This window comes from Aotus nancymaae, unplaced genomic scaffold (assembly GCF_030222135.1).
Source record: "Aotus nancymaae isolate 86718 unplaced genomic scaffold, 86718_ANA_hifiasm-v0.15.2.pri h1tg000072l, whole genome shotgun sequence".
NCBI lineage: Eukaryota > Metazoa > Chordata > Mammalia > Primates > Aotidae > Aotus > Aotus nancymaae.
This window is the reverse complement of record NW_026988487.1, coordinates 2,135,335-2,160,406: the sequence shown is the minus strand read 5'-3', so window position 1 is coordinate 2,160,406 and position 25,072 is coordinate 2,135,335. Positions and strand designations below refer to the sequence as shown.

General features: G+C 45.5%; 2 protein-coding genes across 6 annotated transcripts in view; one reads left to right on the top strand and one right to left on the bottom strand.

The window, feature by feature from the left end:
* CALCOCO2 (calcium binding and coiled-coil domain 2) overlaps positions 1–15,601 on the bottom strand; it is a 32,129-nt gene extending 16,528 nt beyond the window's left edge. For 3 of the 4 annotated variants that reach the window (XM_012451830.2, XM_064367503.1, XM_012451831.2), the window contains exon 1: positions 5,371–5,560. In XM_012451830.2, the coding sequence (XP_012307253.1) occupies positions 5,371–5,550 (180 nt within the window). In that variant the 5' untranslated portion in view covers positions 5,551–5,560. Of the gene's footprint in view, positions 1–5,370; positions 5,561–15,522 lie in introns of those variants that run through there. The other variant, XM_012451828.2, reaches the window with a different exon arrangement.
* Positions 15,602–24,778: 9,177 nt separating this feature from the next.
* TTLL6 (tubulin tyrosine ligase like 6) overlaps positions 24,779–25,072 on the top strand; it is a 55,176-nt gene continuing 54,882 nt past the window's right edge. The window contains exon 1 of one of the 2 annotated variants that reach the window (XM_064367431.1): positions 24,779–25,038. The gene's annotated coding sequence lies outside the window, so the exon portion shown is untranslated. The remainder of the gene's footprint in view (positions 25,039–25,072) is intronic. The other variant, XM_064367433.1, reaches the window with a different exon arrangement.

Genomic DNA, 25,072 nt, shown 5'->3' with positions numbered 1-25,072 from the left:
CAGGGCTCAAATTTGTTTTTAATTTTTAATTTTATTATTTATTTATGACAACTACATATGGGAAAATGTCTGATACAACCAAAATTTGGGGTGTACATACACAGCTCAAAAAACAAGTCTTGGAAGGATTTGAAAACTAGTTCCTCACCATCCAGAAGAGCTCCAAAAATTCTATCTATAAGTCAAACAGAGCTGAGATTGATTTGAGGGGAAAGTTCTGGGATTATGAACCCTGATCCTCTTACAATGGCGTTCTTCGGACTTCTAAATCAGAACGCACTTCTGAGCTGCCCTCTCCATTGGTTTGTCTTCTACTGTGTCTAATTAAGCCTTGTCATATACCAACCTGAATATACCACTGCGTGAAAAAAAATTGCATTCTCTTTCATAATGTCTGTGTTGGGTGCAGAGGGAGAACAGGGTTCTTAGATTTTGAGGCACCAGATAGAGATTCCAGGTCTATACAATTTTCTTTCTTTACTGTTTCTCATAATGCATGCTTAATGACGGCTTTTTGGTAATAAAGATATTAACAACAATCTGGTAGTCGTAAAGCCTCTTCTAGGTATTGAATACAATAAATCATAAGACATAAGGATGCAGCAAAACATGCCTCAGAGCAGAAAGCTGGCTAAGTGGAAAATATTCTCACAAATATGAAGGGGGTAAAAGATTGCTCGAATCTTATCTGGAAGATAAAAGCACACCAGAGAATAGAAAGGAAGCTATTGTGTCTTCAAGGGGACAACACTCAGCAAATGAGAAGGAAAATTATATTTATTGCCATATTTTGACCCTGCCTGAGCTCAGTAAGAAGAGAACTAAAAATAAATCCCATTTTTATATATTAAGGAATCAAAGCAGGGTTGAAAAGGCTATACCAAAAACTCATCAGAACATCCTAGGGCATGTTTTAGAGTCTCATTAATACACACCCCATTGCTGTAAGCATCTTAGAGCCACTGGAGCCTGTGGTGGTACAGGAAGCAGGAATTTTATGGAGTCCTCATTCACATCCTGGAGTTTTTAATGCGCTGTGACCAAAATATCATTGGGAAGGCCTAAGAATTATTGCTGCCTTGGAACAGGGAAACAAATTCTAGCCACCTGCAATTTCTGTCCTTGGCTCCTCCATTTGAGTAGCTCTTGTTCCAGTTTGTCTTGGAAACATTTAAATGCCCAAGTCAAAGAGAGCATGAAGCATAGGATTATACACTGAGGGAAAGAAAGCAGACTCCTTCCTGCTTTAGGCTCCATCATTGGTGGTAGCTTTCACTATAGAGAAGATGTAATGTAGTTGTATGTATTAAAAACATTTACTGGCCGGGTGTAGTAGTGCATGCCTGTAATCCCAACTACTCAGTGGTTGAGGCACAAGAATCACTGGAACCTGGAGGTAGAGGCTGCAGTGAGCCCAGATTGCACCTCTGCACTCCAGCCTGGGTGACAGAGCAAGACTCTATCTCAAAATAAAATAAATTTTAAAAATAAATAAAAAATAAAAACATTTACTGAGTGCCCCCCTGGTGCCAGATACTACCAGTGTCTGGGGTGATGAGGAGTTGAATAGTCTGATTAGGGCTACACTGAAGGAACACTGGGGAGAGCATTAGAAGAAAGATGTGAAGAATGAAACGTTACAGTTAACTCTTCATTCTCTAATTTACTATCTGTTGCTCAAAGGAATTCAGCAGAGTAGAGGAGAAAAAGCAGAGGTTTGGGAGCCAAACTAGCTTCATGGCTTATTCACTGAGGCCTTGGGAAAGTCACCATCTCTCAAGGATATTCATTTTACTTATTTATGCCCAAGAGATACTACTACCCATCTCGAGGATGTAGAGAATACACACACACACACACACACACACACACACACACACACGACCTCAACAAAGGCCTAGCACAGTGTGTCCTCAGGGTAGGTATTCAATTCAATAGCTTTATGGACAATGAACATTAGAAGCCCTTCTTCGGATTAACCATTATTTCTTTTTTTTTTTTTTTTTTTGAGACAGAGTTTCGCTCTTGTTACCCAGGCTGGAGTGCAATGGCTCGATCTCGGCTCACCGCAACCTCCGCCTCCTGGGTTCAGGCAATTCTCCTGCCTCAGCCTCCTGAGAAGCTGGGATTACAGGCACGCGCCACCATGCCCAGCTAATTTTTTGTATATTTAGTAGAGACGGGGTTTCACCATCTTGACCAGGATGGTCTCGATCTCTTGACCTCGTGATCCACCTGCCTCGGCCTCCCAAAGTGCTGGGATTACAGGTGTGAGCCACTGCGCCTGGACCCCATTATTTCTTTATTGAGGTACGGTAGTACCTCTGAAATGTATGAAGCATTCCAAATATAAATGCATCCTTTTTAAAAAAAAAATTTTTTTTTTTGAGATGGAGTCTCACTCTGCTGCCCAGGCTGGAGTGCAGTGGCATAATCTTGGCTCACTGCAACCTCTGCCTCTTGGGTTCAAGCAATTCTCCTGCTCATCCTCCTGAGTAGCTGGGACTACAGGTGGGTGCCACCACACCTGGCTAATTTTTGTATTTTTAGCAGAGATGGAGTTTCACCATGTTGGCCAGGCTGTTCTCGAACTCTTGACCTTGTGATCCACCTTCCTCAGCCTCCCAAAGTGCTGAGATTACAGGGGTGAGCCACCGCACCTTGCCAAAAAGCCCAAGATTTTTATATGGTATATGCCGAAGTCTTCACTGGTAGTTGCTAAGTGCTTAGGGGAATACAACTAGTCAAAGCAAAACAGAAATATAACAATGTTGCAAAAAGAAAAAAAAAGATGTAGATAAATTATGTAGATGTAATAAAATTATGTAGATAAACTACATAAATGTAGTTTATAAATTTAGGATGATGGAGCCTAAAGCAGGAAGGAGTCGCTTTCTTTCCCTCAGTGTATAATCCTATGCTTCATACTTTCCTTGACTTGGGCATTTAAATGTTTCCAAGACAAACTGGTAAAAAGTCTAGTAAGTAATTTTTGAATTATTCTCTTTTTCATGATTTGTACCTGCATTAACCAATGTTAGCCACTAGCCACATGAAGCTATTTAAACTATAATTAATTAACATTAAGTAAAATTTAAAATTCAGTTACTCGGGCCAGGTGCGGTGGCTCACGCCTGTAATCCCAGCGCTTTGGGAGGTTGAGGCAGGCGGGTCACCTGAGGTCAGGAGTTCGAGACTAGCCTAACCAACATGGAGAAACCTTGTCTCTACTAAAAATACAAAATCAGCCAGGCATGGTGGTGCATTCCTGTAATCCCAGCTACTCTGGAGGCTGAGGCAGGAGAATTGCTTGAACCCAGGAGGTAGAGGTTGCAGTGAGCTGAGATTGTGCCATTGCACTCCAGCCTGGGCAACAAGAGTGAAACTCTGTTTCAAAAATAAATAAATAAAATAAAATCCAGTTACTCAGTCACAGTAACCACATTTCAAGTGCTTAACAGTCACACGTGGCTAGTAGTAACTATACTGGACAGTGAAGCTACAGCTCCATTGCGGAAAACTCTAACTGGGCAACGTGACCTATATGCTTTGCTATATATGGGGAAGAAGAAAAACAACTACCATCTTCTTTATAAGACAGAAAACACTCTGGTGTGTTGGCACACCTTTTAGTGTCATGATTCGATACCCTGCAGTCTCAATAGCTGACATGATACTTGCCAGTGTCCTGCTGGTTGGCCACTATCCCTATCTCCAAACACCAGTCATGTTACCTCCAGCTTCCATTGCTCCATCGATAAACTTGATGTTCCAAACAATTATGGAAAAGGAATTCAATGAAGGATATAAATAAGCAACACCGCCTTCACAGTGCAGTTAAGAACAGTGTCTGATTTCAGGTTGAACAGCACTGGCAAACAGGCACATGACAGACTGAGGTGTCAAACCAAAGGTCACTGACATTGGGAATTGGCAGTGTAAATTACTTAAATTTGACCTTTATTTCCTGTCTCTGGAAACAGGAAGATTTGTCATTATGGTATGCGTGGGATGTATGAGAGAGAAAGATACGGATGGGAGGGCGAAGGGAACATAGAGAGTAAGTTAATTAAAATGTGAAAATACCATTCTGTACTTGAACTGATGGGGTGACCAGACACTGGAAGAGGTCACAGAGGGAGCTCATAAAATTTCAGTCCTTGGAAATCATCATAAATAGACACACTTATTCAGGAATAAACTTTTTGGATGCAGGGTATCAATATCCTCAATATCCTTTCCAGATTTGTGGTATTTGTATCAAAACAAACTAAACACCATACCAAGTAAGGAAGTAATATTTAGTCTCAGAAATGACATATGAGGTCAACCATCTCAGTCAAGTCATACATATACATATTTCAAAATAGGATCATTTAAAAAGCATTTAATGGCCAGGCGCGGTGGCTCACACATGTAATCCCAGCACTTTGGGATGCCAAGGCGGGTGAGTTACCTGAGGTCAGGAGTTCGAGACCAGCCTGACCAACATGGAGAAACCTTGTCTCTATTAAAAATATAAAAATTAGTTGGGCATGGTGGTGTATTCCTGTAATCCCAGCTACTCAGGAGGCTGAGGCAGGAGAATCGCTTGAACCTGGGAGGAGGAGGTTTCGGTAAGCCAAGATCACGCCATTGCACTCCAGCCTGGGCAATAAGAGTGAAACTCAATCTCTAACTAAATAAATAGCATTTAATTTGGGAGGCTGACGTGGGCAGATCATGAGGTCAGGAGTTTGAGATCAACCTAGCCAACATGGTGAAATCTGGTCTCTACTAAAAATACAAAAATTAGCCAGGTGTAGTAGATGTGCCTATTATCCCAGCTACTCAAGAGGCTGAGGCAGGAGAATCACCTGAACCTGGGAGGTGGGTGTTGCAGTGAGCCAAGATTGCCCTACTGTATTCCAGCCTAGGCGATAAAGTGAGACTCCATCTCAAAAACAAAACAAAACAAATCAGTTAGGCATTGTTCTGCACACCTGTAGTCCCAGCTACTCAGAAGGCTGAGGTGAGAGTATCACTGAGCCTGGGAGGTTGACACTGCAGTGAACTGCACTCCAGTCTGAGAGACAGAGCGAGACTCTATCTCAACAACAAAAAAGCGTTTATATTTGGTCTTTGAAAGCATAATAAAATTTGAGGATTATATGATTTGCCATCTTATTTTAGCTTGACACTGAAATGAAAATTTGAGTCCTAGAGCACACATTAGTGTGTGAAGAGAGGAATGCTGTGGAGCTTGGCTAGGATTTAAAAATTGCCCACACATATTATACAAAATGCTTATAATACACAGAGATTCACACACTGAGGTAAGTAAGATTCACCTCTAGTTCCTGATCACTTGGTACTAAGTTAACCACTTACTCTAAAGATGCCAATCCAATCTTTTCGACGAGGGATGAAATGCTGGGTGAAGGTGTAATGACATGTGACATCCCCTCCAGGGATGTAGAACTTCTCCACACTGTTAAAGATGACCTGAGAGAAATGACAGTGATCCAGCAAGACAGCTGATGTGGGGGGATCTTCAACGGTCTTCTCCATGGTAGGGGTCCTGTTATGAAATATGGAATACAGTAAGGCTGAGAAAGCGTTGTCTAAAATGTTGGTGATTTCTGGGCTTTCATCCAGGGAACATTCTGTGCAAAGCAAGTCAGGAAAAGCAAAATCCTGACAAATACTGAGATTATACAACTTGCTTTCTGTTTCACTTCGAGCCATCTCAGTCACAACTTCCTATGCTACGAGAATTTTCTGACAATATCTTTAACTTCTTTACCGCAGGCACCACAACCCTCACATGAATAGAACTCATAGCTACTCTGGTTCCTCTTTCTCTAAATGCCTTAAATAAGCAAGGTGGCCTAGATAAAATAGCCTGAGCTGGGGACTGTTAAACTTAAATTCTAGATTTTTCATCCCAACAAGCCCTATGACTTTAGGAAAGTCCATCTCTCTGGATTTCATCTTCTATATTCAGTTCCATTTATCCTGTAAATATCAGGACCTTCCATATATTAGACACTTTGCTAGGACCTGGCTATGGGAGTGAAAAGAAAGGAATGAGAGAAAATTCTTTGACATGCAGTGGTGACAAGCACAGGTTCTAAATCAGAATGGTGGAGTTCAAATTCCAGCTTTGCCACCTATTACATTTGTGGCATTGGGCAATTTATTTAATCTACTAGGCTCTGTGCTTGTTTCCTCATCTGTAAAATGGGGATAAAAATAACATCTACCCCATTTAGTTTTTTGTGAGGCATAAGTGAAATAATGTACAATGTATAGCCCTTAAATCAATGTCTGCCATTGTAGGCACTTTACACAAAGTAGATGCAAGTTGAATGACAAAGTACTTAGCACAGAGTCTGCATAAAGGGTTTAAGAGACGTTAGTTATATAGTTATTACTGTGGTAGTTGTGGGTTTTTTTTTTTCCTGGTACAATCCTTTTTTAAAAGGAGTCCCAGTTCAATAGGGGGAATCCATGAGTATACAAATAACTGCCAAATGAATCAAATAAGAAGGGCATAATGCTCTGGGGTTCAAAAGAGGGAGAGATGCAACTGGTTAGGAAAATAAAGAAAACTTCAGGGATGAAAAGAATCTTCTATTAGCCCTCAAAGAGGATTAGGATTTTGACAAGTGAGTTTCTGAGTGAGGGCATTTTAGGTGAAGGAAACTGCATGAGTAACAACAAAGAAACAGAAAAATGCAACCCACGTTTGGAAGACAGCAAGCAAGTTTGGATCCCTAGCTATTAATGGGGATAATACCGTGTTTCACTTTCTAGGTTATAATACAGATAAAATGTGATCAAGAATAGGAAAGTTGTGACTGGGCCAGTAGCTCACATCTGTAATCCCAGCACTTTGGGAAGCTGAGGCTGACGGATCATGAGGTCATGAGTTCAAGACCAACCTGCCCAACATGGTGAAACACCATCTCTACTAAAGAAAAAAAAAAATAACTGGGCGTGATGGCAGTTGCCTGTAATCCCAGCTACTAAAGAGGCAGAAGAATCACTTGAACACAGGAGGCAGAGGTTGCAGTCAGCCAAGATTGTGTGCCATTGCACTCAGCCTGAGCAACAGAGCAAGACTCCGTCTAAAAAAAAAAAAGGCGGGGGGGGCTGGGCACGGTGGCTCACGCCTGTAATCCCGGCACTTTGAGAGGCCGAGGCGGGTGGATCACAAGGTCAAGAGATTGAGACCATCCTGGTCAACATGGTGAAACCCTGTCTCTACTAAAAATATAAAAAATTAGCTGGGCATGGTGGCGCGTGCCTGTAATCCCAGCTACTCAGGAGGCTGAGGCAGGAGAATTGCCTGAATCCAGGAGGCGGAGGTTGCGGTGAGCCGAGATAGCACCATTGCACTCCAGCCTGGGTAACAAGAGCGAAACTCGGTCTCAAAAAAAAAAAAAAGAATAGAAAACCATTTTGGAAGCAAAAACAGTACATAAAAGAAACAAAGTGTTGACTGGGTGTGGTGGCTCATGCCTGTAATCCAAGCACTTTGGAGGCCAAGGCAGATGGATCACCTGAGGTTGGGAGTTCAAGACCAGCCTGACCAACATGGTGAAACCTTGTCTTAAAAAAAAAAAAATTTTTTTTTAAATAAAACGAAATACAAAAAACAAAAAAATAGAAACAAAGTGTTTTGAACTGTTGACACCTAATACTTCCTGCCCCTTAAACAAGTCACATGCACTGTTTTCTAAATAACTAGCTGGTCTAACATTTAGTGAGTCCATAATTCTCAACTTAGGGTTTTACCAGGACATGAAAAAAATTTCAGCTGTACACAGCAGATGAACAAAGATCTATATACATGCAAATACTACATGATACTTTACAAATTCAGCTATTGGTATATGCTGGAAGATTGTGTACACATACAGACACACATATAATTTCTAAAAATACATAAGTACAATAACCAAAAAACAAGACTGCCCCCAAACAACCATAATACTTCTTCCAGCCCCATCCTACCTATTTACTGATTTTACTTTGAAGTCTAAGCAACCAGGCCTGCTCTTCCAACTCCCCAGCAGTCAGTTTTTTTCAAAAAGAAGGCAATGGGACTTTGAAGTACTAAACTGTCTATTATTGAAATTGAGCTAAGGAACTAAAAAAATGCATTGACTTTTTGGTTTGTGACACAGTTTAGCCACATCCTCAACCTCAAACCTCAAAAGAGTTTTTCTTTTTTTTTTAAGATGGAGTCTCGCTCTGTCACCCAGGCTGAAGTGCAGTGGTGCAATCTCGGCTCACTGCAACCTCCGCCTCCAGGGTTCAAGTGATTCTCCTGCCTCAGCCTCCCAAGTAGCTGGGACTACAGGTGCATGCCACCATATCCAGCTAATTTTTTGTATTTTTAGTAGAGATGGGTTTTCACCGTGTTGGCCAGGCTGGTCTTAAACTCCTGATCTCTGGTGATCCACCTGCCTTAGCCTCCTAAAATGCTGGGATTACAGGCGTGAGCCACTGTGACCAGCTCAAAAGAGGTTTTCAAAGGTCGGTGAGAGGTCACATTCCAATCTAGGTCAAGACTTTTCTCTAGGACAAACTGTTACCTATGTAATGAGGGCTTCTCTTGGATGCTATGGGAGAGTGGGCAGGGAGGTTTCTCTGCTTGCAGATCCTTTATTTCCAAGTGGTCTCCAGTCATATGGAGGCCAGCATGTCCCCTCTGTCCTAAGCCTGGAGCACCAATTTATCTGTGCATGTAAAATCACTTAACTTGTCCTTTCCAGGATCATGAAGAACACTTAGATAAGAGTGAAATTGGCTGGGTGTGGTGGCTCATGCCTGTAATTCCAGCACTTTGGGAGGCCAAGGCAGGGCAGATCACCTGAGGTCAGGAATTTGAGACCAGCCTGGCTATTATGGTGAAACCCTGCTTCTACTAAAAACACAAAAAAATTAGCCAGGCTTGGTGGCACGTGCCTGTAATCCCAGCTAGCCGGGAGGCTGAGGCAGGAGAATGGCTTGAACCCAGGAGGCGAAGGTTTCAATGAGCCAAGATCGTGCCACTGCACTCCACCTTGGGCAACAAGAGCAAAACTCCATCTCAGAAAAAAAAAGTGACTAAGGGCCTGCCCCTCAGTTAACCTAAGTACCTTACTCGCATTTCTTTTCCTTTACAACACTATCACCATGGTATATATAACACAATGCCTAAGGTGTAATAATCACTGATTAAGTATTTGTTGGATAAACAAACTAACAAGATAAGCAGGTCATTCATCAAAAAGTAAAAAAGTAGGTAAACAATGCTAAAGGTGACTCTGGGGCTAAGAGACTGTTTTATTTTTATTTTTATTTTTTGAGATGGTGTCTCACTCTGTCACTTAGGCTGGAGTGCAGTGGCACAATCTCAGCTCACTGCAACTTCCCCCTTCCAAGTTCAAGTGATTCTCCTGCCTCAGCCTCTCGATTGGGACTACAGGTGCATGCCACCATGCCCAGCTAATTTTTGTATTTTTAGTAGAGACGGAGTTTCACCATGTTGGCCAGGATGGTCTTGATCTCTTGACCTCGTGATCGTCCTGCCTTGGCCTCCCAAAGTGCTGGGATTATAGGCTTGAGCCACCTCGCCTGGCCTATTTTTTTTAAGTTCTCTTAATTTGTTGGTTACCCTTGGAGAAGCTGCTGTTTCTCAGCTTTCTATTTTCTAAAATAGGGTGAGTAGATGATAATCTCCAAGTGCTAAGTCACTTCTTGGTATGGCTGGTTCAGCTGGCATGGCTGGTTGAAGTGGCATGGTGCCAAAAAAACAAAAGGCACAGATTTGATTTCCTTAAGAACTCATCAAATTCACACTCCATTACCCAGCTTCCACACACTCAAACTCTGGCAAGCTGTTGTGAAAATGGATGCTACTCTGAAAAGCAAGACCAGCCAAGGGGATGGGTGGCTCGGAACAGCCTCTGTTTCATTACTAGAAAAAAACTAATCTGGCAGGGCACGGTGGCTCATGCCTGTAATCCCAACACTTTGGGAGGCCAAGGAGGATGGATCACCTGAGGTCAGGAGTTCAAGAGCAGCCTCACCAACATGGTGAAACCCTGTCTCTACTAAGAATGCAAAAATTAGCCAGTTGTGGTGGCGGGTGCCTGTAATCCCAGCTACTTGGGAGGCTGAGGAAGGAGAATCACTTGAACATGGGAGGTAGAAGTTGCAGTGAGAGGAGATCACACCATTGTACTTCAGCCTGGGCAACAAGAGCAAAAACTCCATCTCAAAAAAAAAAAAAAAGAAAAAGAAAAGAAAAACAACCAATCTAAGTTAGCTTATAAGCAGAACACTGAGGAAGGACAGCACATATATATTCAACATGAAAGAGCTCATGTTCTGAGGTTTGAGTGTATAGTCAAAGGAAACTCTAGCTCTTTTCATTCATCTGAAAACCTAATCATCTGTCTGGAAAAGTCAATAGCTTTGGTTCCTTGCTTATCAAAAATGCAAAAGACCCCGTGGAGTTTCCCATTTCAGAGATCTCATCACCTTCCCAGAAGGGACTCAGAGGGCATCCAATGGCACTCGGGGTACTGAGAACTCTACCATTCTTGAAATAAGGTTAAAATTATCCTCTGCCAAGACTGGGGAAGGGGTTGAGGAGGCAAGCAGACTGGAGAGATGGCTTCTCCTTTCGTTTTTTGGGGTTTCTTTTGAGACGGAGTTTCGCTCTTCTTGCCCAGGCTGGAGTGCAACGGCAGGATCTTGGCTCACTCCGCAACTTCCACCTCCCGGGTGCAAATGATTCTCCTGCCTCAGCCTCCCAAATAGGTGGGATTGCAGGCATGCGCCACCACACCCGGCTAATTTTGTATTTTTACTAGAGATGGGGTTTCTTCCTGTTGGTCAGGCTGGTCTTGAACTCCCGAACTCAGGTGATCCGACCACCTCAGCCTCCCAAAGTGCTGGGATTACAGGTGTGAGCCATCTTGCCCAGCCCTCTTCTTTCCTTTTTACCAAGCTATGGACACAAAGTGCCATGAGTAAACTAGAAGATAACCATACCAACCCGAACTTGGTCAGTGAGGAAGTACTCCAGCTCTTCCCGGAGGGAGGGCATCTACTGAGTTATAAGGTCAGTAATCTTTAGTCTTCCCTTCCTCTGAGTGATAAAATTCCTGGGAGAAATGGGGTCCAACAATGGCTTGGGAAATTACCCTTCTGAGAAAGTAGTCTAGAAATGAGTATATGTGGACAGGGAAGGGAAGGTATGTAAAGAAAATTATTATTTTTGTTGGGGGAAGTAGGGTCTCACTCTGTCACCCAGGCTGGAGTACAGTGGCACAGCCATGGCTCACTGCAGCCCCAACCTTCCAGGCTCAAGTGATCCTCCATCTCAACCTCCCAAGTAGCTGGAACTATAGGTATGCACCACCATGCCCAGCTAATTTTTGTATTTTTGTAGAGATGGGGTCTCCCTGTGTTACCCAGGCTGGTCTCAAATTCCTGGACTCAAGCAATCCTCCCGCACTGGCCTCCAAAGTGCTGCAATTACAGGCATGAGTCACTACACCTGGCCCATGAAAATTAAAATGACTTAAGCATCAACTTCCCCTCCTTTAACCATCTTTCCCACTATAGAACCTGTCTATCATCCATTTCTAATTTGGCAGCAATTCATAGAAGTAAGGAAAAGAGAAGAAATATAAGAAGAGCAAAAGTTAAATTTAGAAGCCCAGAGAACTACTGAGTTATGAAAAATTAGTGGGATGAGTTAGGTCCTATAGAAATTATAAAGTGGTATTCTACCCAATTCCCTATTCCGACCCTCAAATCAAAGATTGGCCACATAAGAAGTAAACAGAGAAAACAAGTAAGGATTTTCAAAAACAAAACAATCAAGCATGTGGAAAATAATGCACAGATTCCACAAACTGTCAGAAGCAACTTTATTTGGCCTCTGACATAGTCATTACCTTTTTTCAGCTCAGTTTCCAAAAGGATTAGGGTCCTCAGAGGAGCAGGCAATAATAGGAAAGTATTTTTAAATGAGTCCCCTGAACTGTCTCCTAGCTTCCAAGAAAACCTGACACATTTGCATCTAATGAGCTTTTCAAGCCTAATATACTACTCCCAGGGCTGTTCTATGAGGACATAGATCCTCTTATGTCTTCCTGAAGAAAAGGAACAGAAGCCAGTTCTACTTCTGCTCTTGTTTTTTTTTTTTTTTTTGACACAGGGTCTCTCTTTGTCATCCAGGCCGGAGTACTGCAGTGGCATGAACGTGGCTCACTGCAACCTTGAAATCCCATCAAGAGATCAACCTCAGTGGGAGTGGGAGTAGCTGGGACCCTAGGCACATGCTTGGCTAATGTGTGTATTTTTGTAGAGATGGGGTTTTGCCATGTTGCCCAGGCTGGTCTTGAAATCCTGGGCTCAGGCAATCCACCCACCCTGGCCTCCCAAAGTGCTGGTATTATAGATGTGAGCCACCATGCCTAGCCTACTTCTCCTCTTTCTAACTGCATCTGCAAACTACACTGATAGGCTTTCTAGCAGAAAAGTTTTTAAATGGCCAACATTTTTACATTAGCCTTTTATACCAGTGGGCATATGTTTCAAGAGAAATGAAGACTACAGCTTAGTTCACAGAAGGAAATCAAATGCTTCTACAGCCAAGAAAGAAATGCAAATCAATTCTTCATTTGAGAATAGTAAAAACAAAGATAAGTAAAAGTCAAACTCAATTTAATTGAAGGGGTTCTTTATCTTTCTGCTTACTTTTCTATTTTTTCTTTTTGAGACGCAGTCTTGCTCTGTTGCTCAGGCTGGGGTGCAGTGGCGTGATCTAGGCTTACTACAACCTCTGCCTCAAGTGATTATCCTGCCTCAGCCTTCCAAAGTAGCTGGGACTACAGGCGCATGCCACCATGACGGGCTTATTTTTGTATTTTTAGTAGAGATGGGGGTTTCACGATGTTGCAGGCTGGTTTCGAACTCCTGACTTTGTGATCCACCCACTGTGGCCTCCCAAAGTGCTGGGATTACAGGCTTGAGCCACCTCGCCAGGCCCTCTGCTTACTTTTCTTTCTAAATGATTAGCAAATTAGAAAAAATGGATGAACTGATTTGAATCCCATTTCTCGCTGGCCCTGGCAGAGATGCTTACATATAACCAGATTGAAAGAATACTGGCAGTGGATAATATGGGTGTGTGTAGATGGCCCTGAAACAGGTTGCAAAAGCAAAGACACAATCACTGGTCTTCAAATTATTGAGCTACTTGCTCCCGCCCACAATTTCCAAGTTCATTCTAGACCCTTACCTAAAATATGAAAATGTTTCAGAGCGCCTTACAAAAATTTTATACCCCAGGAGGCCTTTATTACTACTTATTAACAACTGTTTGAATTTGCTGTCTAGCTTGTTCTAAACAGATCCTCATCTCATCCACACCACCATGGTGCCGGCACCAGTTCTAGGGGAAGATGGAAAAAATAGTTCTGGGACATCAGGTGCGGGCAACTAAAAACTCTGAAAAGCTCAAAGCTGTGTACTAATCTCCATTTTACTGAGACCATCCACTTTTCCCTTGACAGGGGTGATTCTAACATGCCATGTCCCTGTGGCATGGGCAGTGGCAGTGTTTGAAGTGTGATGGAAAGGGGACTAGGCTAACAGCCAAGGGAGCTGGGCTCCTATCTTACTTCTGCCACTCCGAGACCTTGGCCAAGTCACACTATCCCTTTCTGGCCTGTTTCCTCATCAGTAAAATGCATGGCTCAGGGTAGAAAATCTCTAAGGATCTTGTCTGCTATAATGATGATCCTTAGTAAAGCAAAAAAGAAGCGAAAGAGCTCATTTAACTCTCTTTTCATTACAGGTGGCTCACACCAATCCCAGCACTTTGGGAGGCTGAGGCAGGCAGATTACCTGAGGTTGGGAGTTTGAAATCAGTGTGACCAACATGGAGAAACCCCATCTCTACTAAAAATACAAAATTAGCTGGGCATGGTGGTGCATGCCTGTAATCCCAGCTACTTGGGAGGCTGAGACAGGAGAATTGCTTGAACCCAGGAGGTGGAGGGCAGTGAGCTGAGATTGCACCATTGCACTCCAGCCTGGGCAACAAGAGCAAAACTCTGTCACACGCAAAAAATAATAATTTAAAAAAATTACGGATACATGACATTCTATCAATACATACTGCCAAATTAATTTTTTGTTTGGTTTTTGGTTTTTCAGACAGTCTCACTCTATTGCTCAGGTAGGAGTGCAGTGGCACCATCTCAGCTCACTGCACCCTCCACTGCCCCGGTCCAAGTGGTTCTCCTGCCTCAGCCTCCCAAGCAGCTGGGATTACAGGCGCCCGCCACCACGCCCGGCTAATTTTTGTGTTTTTAGTAGAGACAGGGTTTTGCTATGTTTGCCAGGCTGGTCTTGAACTCCTGACCTCAGGTGATCAGCCCACCTGGGCTTCCCAAAGTGCTGAGATTATAGGCTTTGAGCCACCACACCCACCAGCCAAATTAAATTTTTAAAGAGCCACAGATGTACTATCTGACTTGAAAGACAGTATGACCTGTTAGCACCAGGTAACTCAGGATTATTGACTACCTTTCTCAAGGCCCTTTCCACTCCACAGCTGTCACGTCTGCTAAAGGATAGAGTTTCCAGGTCCCTTGAAAACACCTGAGAAACTGAGCCATCTAGATATTCCTTAATCATGTGTTCTCCATAAGCTACAAAGACCTACTACATAAAGTCCTTGGTTGCAAGGATGTTTCCAATAATAGAAATAAGTTACATTATCCACATTCTACTCAGCTCCAAACATGGCCACTTGTTGGCTTGTATCTGAAGCACGAATCCAAGTGATAGAAAAGAGTTAACATGTCCAGTGGGGTTGAAATCATATACGAGTGCGAACATTAGCTCCCAAACTAAGCTGGGCTAGTGGTGGAGGTGCAATGGATCAACTGTAAAGAAGCAGGTCAGGACACCTCCTCTCCTTATATGCTGCCTACAACGCCTTCTCTGACAGTTGCAGAATGCAAAAGGCAAGGCGCTTCAGGGATCAAACCTACTCGTAAAGGGGGACACTGAGGCCCAAAGAGAAAGTAACTTGCCCAGAGTGACGCAGTAAGGCCCCACCTCCGCCTCGAAGCCAACGGCGATGACATCCAGGCGAGGGATTACGGAACCACCACAGCCTGGGCCAGCGGAAGGGGACGGGACGCCACGACCCGTAGGGCGGCTTGCCACCTCAAGACCCTCATCGCCGCCAGGGGTGTCTCTTCTGCCGGAGGAGTCTCCCACGCGGCCACAGCACTGCAGCGCTGCCCACCGCAGGACAAAACTGCCCCGCAATCTTCCCGGGCCGCGGGGCTCCAGGGCCTTCAGGACGCCACTCCCACTATCACCCCAGAGGGTGAACTGCGGTGAGAACCGAAACCGGCCGCACCTCTACCCCCGTGGCCCCTTCTTGGGATTGCAAGTCTGAATGTGGGCACCCCGAGGGCCTAACTGCCCCTTTTCACTTGAGGCACTCACCAGGGAAGCAGCCAGCAGCGGCGCGACAGCAACAGGGCAGAGAGCTGGACGGGGGCGGGGCTAAGCACCCGAGGGAGAGCCCGCCCGGCCCCGCCCAAACGTCACAACGGTCAGCAAGCCCCGCCCCCGCGCGATGCTTGCTGGGACTTGTAGTGCTCAGGTGACCCGGCCCTAGGCGTGGTCAGCTGCCCTTGACAGCTCTCCTAAGTCCTGGGCAGTGATCTCAACCAAAGAAACCTATTTCATCCCCTGGAAGGAGCCGTTCACTTTTTTTTTCTTTTAAACTTTGAGGCATGAGAATTGCTTGAACTTGGCAGAGGGTACAGTGAGCCGAGATCGCGCCTCTGCATTCCAGCCTGGGCGCGATCTTTTTTTTTTTTCTTTTTCTGTCGTCCAGGTTGGAGTGCAGTGGCGCAAACACGGCTCACTGCAGCCCGGACCTCCCTGGCTCAGATGATACTCCCACTTCAGTCTCCTGAGTAGCTGGGACAACCATGGTGGTCACTTGGTGCCTGCCACCATGCCAGGCTAATTGTTGTATTTTTAGTAGAGACAGGGTTTTACCATGTTGCCCAGTCTGGTCTTGAACTCCTGGGCTCAAAAGATCCACCCGCCTCGGCCTCCCAAACTGTTGGGATTACAGGCCTGAGTCACCGTGCCCAGCCTAGACTTTTATGTCTTTCAGCCCTGAACCGGAAAGCTTTATACATTTGAAGGGTCATTAAGAGGTCATCTTCTGCTTCAGGTAATGGAGGATGAAGCAGAAAAAAAATAAAAATAAATAAAAATAAGAGGTCATCTTCATTTTTCTCCTGGCTTCACTGAACACTACTTCACTGAGTCTTTTTTATGTTTTTGAGACAGGGTCTTACTCTGTCGCCCAGGCTGGAGGGTAGCCTCGCGATCTCGGCTCACTGCACCCTTTGCTTCCCAAGTTCAAGCTATTCTCATGCCTCAGGCTCCCAAGTAGCTGGGATTACAGGCGCATTACCACCACTCATGGCTCATTTTTTTTTGTATTTTTGGTAGAGACAGAGTTTCACCATGTTGGCCAGGCTGGTGTTGAACTCCTCACCTCAAATGATCCGCCCACCTCGGCATCCCAAAGTGCTGGGATTACAGGTATAAGCCAAGGGTCTTTTTTTTTTTTTTGAGATGGAATCTTGCTCTGTCGCCCAGGCTGGAGTGCAGTGGTACTATCTCAGCTGACAGCAACTGCCACCTCCTGGGTTCAAGCTATTCTCCTGCCTCAGCCTCCAGAGTAGCTGGGATTGCAGACACCCGCCACCACACCTGGCTGATTTTTGTGTTTTTAGTAGAGACAGGGTTTCACCATTTTGGCCAAACTGGTCTCAAACTCCTGACCTCAGGTCATTCACCTGCCTCAGCCTCCCAAAGTGCTGGGATTACATGCATGAGCCACCACGCCGTGCCCAAGGGTCTTATATTAACAGATGAGACCCTCTTTGGCCGTTGGACATGCCTCCCACCTGTCTTAAAGGAGACACAGCAATCTTCCTGGGTCCCCTTGTTTGTGTTTTTTTTTTTTTCTGAGACGGAATCTTGATTTGTTACCCAGGCTGGGGTGCAATGGCACAATCTTGGCTCACTGCAACCTCCACCTTCCGGGTTCAAGTGATTCTCCTGCCTCAGCCTCCTGAGTAGCTGGGATTACAGGCGCCTGCCACCTTGCCCAGCTAATTTTTGTATTTTTAGTAGAGACAAGGTTTCACCATGTTGGTCAGACCAGGTTTGTGGGTCTTACCATTCTCTATTAAGAAATCATTTTTCAGAGTTAATTCTGTCAGCATAGTGTTCTTAGTTAAGAATAAACTCTGCTGGACGTGATGGCTCACCCCTGTAATCCCAGTGCTTGGGGAGGCCAAGGCTGGTGGATCACCTGAGGTCAGGAGTTTGAGACCAGCCTCAAAATGGAGAAACACCGTCTCTACTAAAAATACAAAATTAGCCAGGCCTGGTGGAGCATGCTTGCAATCTCAGCTATTTGAGAAGCTGAAGCCGAAGAATTGCTTGGACCCGGGAGGTGGAGGTTGCAGTGAGCCGAGATCGTGCCATTGCACTCCAGACTGGGCAACAAGAGCAAAACTCCATCTCAAAAAAAAAAAAAAAAAAAAAAGAATAAACTCATGGCCAGGCATGGTGGCTCACATCTGTAATCCCAACACTTTGGGTGGCCGAGGTGGGAGATCTCTTGAGCCCAGAAGTTTCAGATCAGCATGGACAAGATGGGGAGACCCCATCTCTACAAAAAAATCAAAAAATTAGCCGGGTGTGGAGGTGTGCGCCTATAGTCCCAGTCAGTCAGGAGGCTGAGGTGGCAGAATCACTTGAGCCTAGGAGGTGGAGGCTGCAATCACATCACTGCACTCCAGCCTGGGAGACAGAGTGAGACCCTGTCTCAAAACAAAACAAAAGAAAAGAGTAAACTCAGTAAGAAAAGAATTCTGCTAAGTTAGAACCCTTAATATCTAATCACCCTGGCCTGCCTTCAACAAGAGTCCTGTCAGTTTAACAAGAACCGTCTTGTTAAACCGTCGGTTTAACAACCATCTCCTTTTAGTAATTTTCCATCCAGTGACCCCTCACTCTGCTTGTTGGCTGTAAATCCCACTCGTCCTTATTGTATTCAGAGTGGAGCATAATCTCCCCTTTGGTCCTGAATAAATTCTTCCTTGCCATTTTAACAAGTAGTAAAATATTTTTTTCTTTAACATCCAGAAGATGTTAAACACTGTACATGCTGTCTATGGAAGATTAAATCAGAAGTGCCCCTTCTTCCACTTTCTAAATGTGGAAAGAAATTTTTCTGTGCCATCTAACCAGAAAATTTATGCTTGTGGAAGCAGCTCTAGATTTCAGGCAGGGAATGAGCATTCCTAATCTGCTTCCTCACAAGACTGGTGGCATTGAACTGAGATGAGGGGAATGATGAGTAAACCAGGAAGTGGGTCATCGGTCTAAAGTTCAAATCACCTTCTGAGTTACCAAAATAATATCTTCCATTTTAAATTCTATATGTAGGAACAATTGCCCTCAGGATCCTGGATACATTTCCCTTAATTTTACTTATTAGATTTTCTAAAAGCACTGAGAACGAAAACCATTTGCACCCACACAGCTTATTGTTTATATTAAATGACAACTATTTCAGTAAATTAAAAATGAAGGTCAAGGCCGGGCATGGTGATGGGTGCCTGTAATCATAGCTACTCGGGAGGCTGAGGAAGAAGAATCAATTGAACCCGGGAGGCAGAGATTGCACTGAGCCGAGATTGTGCCACTGCACTCAAGCCTGGGCAGCAGAGGGAGACTGCGTCTCAAAAATAAACAAACAAACAAACAAACAAAAAACTCAGCCTTCTGAGTAGCTGGGATTACAGGTGTGAGCCATCATGCCTGGCTAATTTTTGTTTTTGTTTTTTGTTTTTTTTTTTTGAGACGGAGTTTCGCTCTTGTTACCCAGGCTGGAGTGCAATGGCGCGATCTCGGCTCACTGCAACCTCCGCCTCCTGGGTTCAGGCAATTCTCCTGCCTCAGCCTCCCGAGTAGCTAGGATTACAGGCACGCACCACCATGCCCAGCTAATTTTTTGTATTTTTAGTAGAGACGGGGTTTCACCATGTTGACCAGGATGGTCTCGATCTCATGACCTCGTGATCCACCCGCCTCGGCCTCCCAAAGTGCTGGGATTACAGGCGTGAACCACCGCAACCGGCCCTAATTTTTGTATTTTTAGTAGAGACAGGGTTTCACCATGTTGGTCAGACTGTTCTTGAACTCCTGACCTGGTGATCCACCAGCCTCAGCCTCCCAAAATGCTGGGATTACAGTCATGAGACACTGGGCAGGGCCAACTTTTTATTTTAATTAATTAATTAATTAATTAATTTAGAGACAGAGTCTTGCTCTGTCACCAGGCTGGACTGCAGTCTCATGATCGCTGCTTACTGCAACCTCTGCCTCCCAGTTCAAGCGATTCTCCTGCCTCCGCCTCCCAAGTAGCTACAGGCACACACCACCCCACCTGGCTAATTTTTGTATTTTTAGTAAAGACGGGGTTTCACCATGTTGGCCAGGATGGTCTTGATCTTTTGACCTTGTGATCCGCCCTCGTCAGCCTCCCAAACTGCTGGGATTACAGGTGTGAGCCACCGTGCCTGGCCCGGGGAAGCACTTTTATTATTTGCATTTTATAGAGGAGAAAAGTGAAGCTTAGAGACATACAATTATTTTCCCACACTCACACAGCTAATAAATGCCATCAGAAGGATTTAAACAAAGCATTTTGTCTCTAGGACTGCCCACTTCACTTTTTTTTTTTTTTTTTTTTTTTAATAGAGACAGTGTCAGAGGCGTTTGAACCAGAGTGACTTCATCTTGAATAGGGGCTGGCTAAAATAAGGCTGAGACCTATTGGGCTGCATTCCCAGGAGGTTAGGCATTCTTAGTAACAGGATGAGATAGGAGATTGGCACAAGATACAGGTCATAAAGGCCTTGCTGATAAAACAGGTTGTAGTAAAGAAGCCAGCCAAAACCCACCAAAACCAAGACGGTGATGAAAGTGACCTCTGGTCATCCTCACTGCTCATTATACTCTAATTATAGTTCATTAGCATGCTAAAAGACACTCCTAACAGCGCCATGACAGTTTACAAATGCCATGGCAACGTCACAATGTTAAGTTATACAGTCTAAAAAGGAGAAAAACTCTCAGTTCCAGGAATTTCTCACCCCTTTCCCAGAAAACTCATGAATTATCCACCCCTTGTTTAGCATATAATCAAGAAATAACTGACCGGGCACAGTGGCTCACACCTGTAATCCCAGCACTTTGGGAGGCCGAGGTGAGTGGATCACAAGGTCAGGAGATTGAGACCATCCTGGCTAACACGATGAAACCCGGTCTCTACTAAAAATACAAAAAATTAACCGGGCCTGGTGGCAGGTACCTGTAATCCCAACTACTTGGGAGGCTGAAGCAGAAGAATTGCTTGAACCTGGGAGGTGGAGATTGCAGTGAGCCGAGATTGCACCACTGCACACCAGCCTGGGTGACAGAGGGAGACTATGTTTCAAAAAAGAAGAAAAAAGAAAGAAAGAAAGAAAGAACCATAAAAATATCCAACCAGGCCAGGCACAGTGGCTCATGCCTGTAATCCCAGCACTTTGGGAGCCCAAGACAGGTGGATCACCTGAAGTCAGGAGTTCGACGAAACCAGTCTGACCAACATGGAGAAACCCTGTCTCTACTAAAAATACAAAATACATGGTGGCGCATGTCTGTAATCCCAGCTACTCGGGAGGCTGAGGCAGGAGAATCGCTTGAACCCGGGAGGTGGAGGTTGCAGGGAGCCGAGATCATGCCATTGCACTCTAGCCTGGGCAACAAGAGCAACACTCTAAAAAACAAACAAACAAATAAAAGGCCAGGCACGGTGGTTTCTCCATGTTGCCCAGGCTGGTCTTGAACTCCTGGACTCAAGCAATCTGCTCGCCTTGGCCTCCCAAGGTGCTGGAATTACAGGCGTGAGCCATGGTACCCAGACCATATATATATATATTTTTTGAGACGGAGTCTTGCTCTGTCACTCAGCCTGGAGTGCAGTGGCAAGATCTCAGCTCACTGCCAACCTTTGCCTCCTGGGTTCAAGCGATTCTCCTGCCTCAGCCTTCCGAGTAGCTGGGATTACAGGCACCTGCCACCACGCCAGGCTAATTTTTGAATTTTTAGTAGAGACAGGGTTTTACCATGTTGGCCAAGCTGGTCTCGAATTTCTGACCTCAAGTAATCCACCTGCCTCAGCCTCCCAAAGTGCTAGGATTACAGTCATGAGTCACCACACCCGGCCAATGAGGGCAACTTGTCTGAGGGCCATCTATACCAAGATAAGGATGCCTTAAAAACAGCCATGTTGTTTCCTTACAGGGCAAAAAGGAAAAAAAACCCACAACATTCATGAACAGAGAAAGTTGTTTCCCCAGAAGGTGGATGAGGATGAAGAAGAAAGGCAAAATAAAAACAGAAACCTGCAAAATAAAAACAGAAACCTGCCTGTAATCCCAGCCCTTTGGGAGGCTGAGGCAGGTGGATCACCTGAGGTCAGGAGTTTGAGACCAGCCTGACCTGGCAAAACTCCATCTCTACCAAAAACACAAAAAAATTAACTGGGTGCGGTGGTTCACGCCTGTAATCCTAGCACTTTGGGAGGCCAAGGCAGGGTGGGTGAATCACCTGAAGTCAAGAGTTCGAAACCAGCTCGGCCAACATGGTAAAACCTCGTTTCTACTAAAAATACAAAAATTAGCCAGGCAGGTGGCAGGCACCTGTAATCCCAGCTACTCAGGAGGCTGAGGCAGGAGAATTGCTTGAATCCAGGAGGTGGAGGTTGAAGTGAGCCAAGATCATGTCACTGCACTCCAGCCTGGGTGACACAGTGAGACTCCATCTCAAAAAACAAAAGCACAAACAAAAAAAAACCCAGAAAGTTGGAAGCTACACTGCTCATGGATGGGCAGTCCCCTGTCCAGGGGCTCTTTCAGCCCCATCAGATACAGTTACACATCAAAATGGAGAGGACTCAGAAGAGGTGCTTGGCGGCAGTTTATATTTCGATTTCACTAATAACAGAGTGTGTGGAGGAAGGGGTAGTGGACCCCATGACCCCACTGCAAGGCCTTAAGCAAGCCATCTCATTTTCCTGGACTTCAGTTTCCTCATTCGAAAACAGGACAAATGTCATGGGGGTCTCTAAGAACTCTTCTGATTTAAAAGAAGCCCGATTCTGTGATTATACACACTTCTACAGTATTCTCTCGTGTATTGCAAACTTAAAGCAAAAAAAAATTTGGGGTATGCAAAATTTCACCTAAGCATCCTTGCCTCATTCCCACTTCTTACCTTATCCTTGGTACACATATCAAGACTTTATTTTGGCTGGGCACAGTGGCTCACACCTGTGATCCCAATATTTTAAGATCCCGGCTCTACAAAAATTTTTTTTTGTTTTTGTTTAAAGAAAAGAAAAAAAAAAACTTAGCCAGGCATGGCGGTAAGAGCCTGTAATCCTAGCTACTCAGGAGGATTGCTTGAGCCCAGGAGTTTGAGGCTTCAGTGAGTTATGTTTACATGACTCATGTTTACATGACTATGCCACTGTACTCCAGCCCGGGCCACAGAGCAAGATTCCATCTTGAAAAAAATAAAATTATTTTGACTGGCACAGGAAGAAAGGGCTTCTAGGAGGGACCTTGGTTCAGGGAGCAGAAGCAGGATCTTTGTTTCATTACTTAAAGGAAAAACCCCAAGCTGAGAAAAGGCTGTGTGTCAAGTGCAGAGCAAACAACCTTGTGGGGCTTTGACTTGTTTTATTATTTATTTATTTAGTCAGGTGGGTGCCTTAGGAACAAAACAACAATAAAAACAACAGGGTTGGACCTGGATTTTGCCACACACTCTAGCCTCTGAGTTAGAGCTCATAGGACATGGTCCAAATTTTTTGACACCTAGGACCCTCCATCATTCTGCTTTAGTTTTTCATGCCCAGGCCCAGTAAGTCCCTCAGTGTTTACCTTGTGGATTTGTCTGTTTCAGGTTTGCCAGGCGCAAATCACTGCTACTCTCTGCTTTCCTGGCTGTCACTTGGATTGAAGCTTGCTTTGCTCTATGGTGAGGGCAGCTCCACTGTTTGCTGTATTCACCCTGCGTTTGCTCCTGTCATCAGCCCTGAAAGGACAGTAGTGCCAGGCTCTGGCCTATGAGCTCCCGTTGCAGCCTCTCATAAATAACCAGTTGTCAGTGATTTTAATGGAAACCCTCTGAAAGCCGTAAATCTTTGCTGCTGCTCTCTCCTGCATCCTCTCCCTCATTTCCATCACAATATCACTCCTGAGGGACCCGAGACCAAACAGGAGCCAGGCAGAGCAGATTGGTAGGACGCTGGGGAAAGAAAACAGTGGGATGGGGGAGGAGAAAGAACAGAGCTGGGACAGTTGGTCTTAGGGAAGCATCTGCTGAGTGACCAGTTGATGATGGTCACCTTACCCCTTAGGGCCTGGGAGACAGGGAGGGGCACCACAGCACGGGGCTACCTGCAGGGAAAACAGAAGAGGACTGATTGAATGGCAGGGAGGTTTCTGGAAGAGCAGTAGACGGGCCACTGGTTTCACCTTGGGGCCTCTGTTCACTCTGGGGTGACTGTAAGCACCACGTGGCAGGCTTCCAGGGTCGGCTTGGGGCTAAGCTACCTTTGCCTCTGATGTTCTGCCTGTGCAGATCAGCAGGTGAAGAGGATCTGTGTTGGGAAGAACTTAGGTTACCAACTCAGGCCCAAATGAACAACGTTTATTTTATTTATTTATTTGAGACAGGGTTTCCCTCTGTTGCCCAGGCTGTTGTGCAGTGGTGCGATCTCAGCTTAATGCAAACTCTGCCTCCGGGTTCAAGCGATTCTCCCGCCTCAGCCTCCTGAATAGCTGGGGCCAGAGGCATGTGCACCACTCCCAGTTAATTTTTGTATTTTTAATACAGAGGGGGTTTCACCATGTTGCCCAGCTGGTCTTGAACTCCTGAGCTCAAGCGATCCACCCACCTAGGCCTCCCAAAGTGCTGAGATTACAGGCATGAGCCACAGTGCCCGGCCGTCTACAATGATTTGAATCCAGTCACTACTACAGATTCTCCACCTGAAGACCAAATGGTTGCTGTGAAAAGCCCATATCCCTGACACCTTGAGTCTCACTGACTCTTCAGTTGGGTCTGGGCGGCTGTCTCTTACTGATCAGTTCACTGGAGGCCATGACCCCCTACACTCTGGAGGCAAGGTCAGGATTCAGTAAGTCTGAGCGGTCATTACAGTTTTTCAATGCTCATTTTCCTGTTGAAGAAGCTAAGCCTCACAGAGGTAATGTGGCCTGCCCAAGGTTACACAGGCACTAATATGTCTGAGATGCTGAGTCTCCAACCAAAATTTTCCCACGGTGCCTCCTGTTTCAGGTTAAGCGCCCTCCTCCCTCACTGCAGCCCCGCGCAGCTGGACCTCTGGAGCAGGACGTTCTGGTCGCGCCGGCCCACTGCACCCCCGACGGCACCGCGCGGGTGGGCTGAGGCTGCGGCTCCGCTCGCTGGGCGCGTGTAGGGCTGCGGGGTTGAGCGGCGGCCCAGCCCCTGGGGCCCTGGTGCGCGGTGCGCGCGTCCTCTGAGTCTCCAGGGACAACCGTGGGCGCGCCCCTCCCCTAGCGCGAGGGCATTTAATTGCATTCGAGAGGGACGGGGCATGGCAGCAACTGCAGGGGCCAATCGAAGGCCTAGAAGTCTCCGTATGCAAGTATGAGGGCCGGGCAGACCCAAAGTTAGGGCGAGCACGGGTTGGGGTTGGGGCTGTTGGGCAGCCAATGGGAGCGTTACTCCTTCATCCCTCGAGGAGGGGGACGGCAGGTGTGTTTGCGAGCGGAACTGGTAGCCCAGCGGGGCGAGACGGGGGAGTAGGAATAGCGGGTAAGAGCGCCCCAAAGACCGGTGTTGGTCTCAG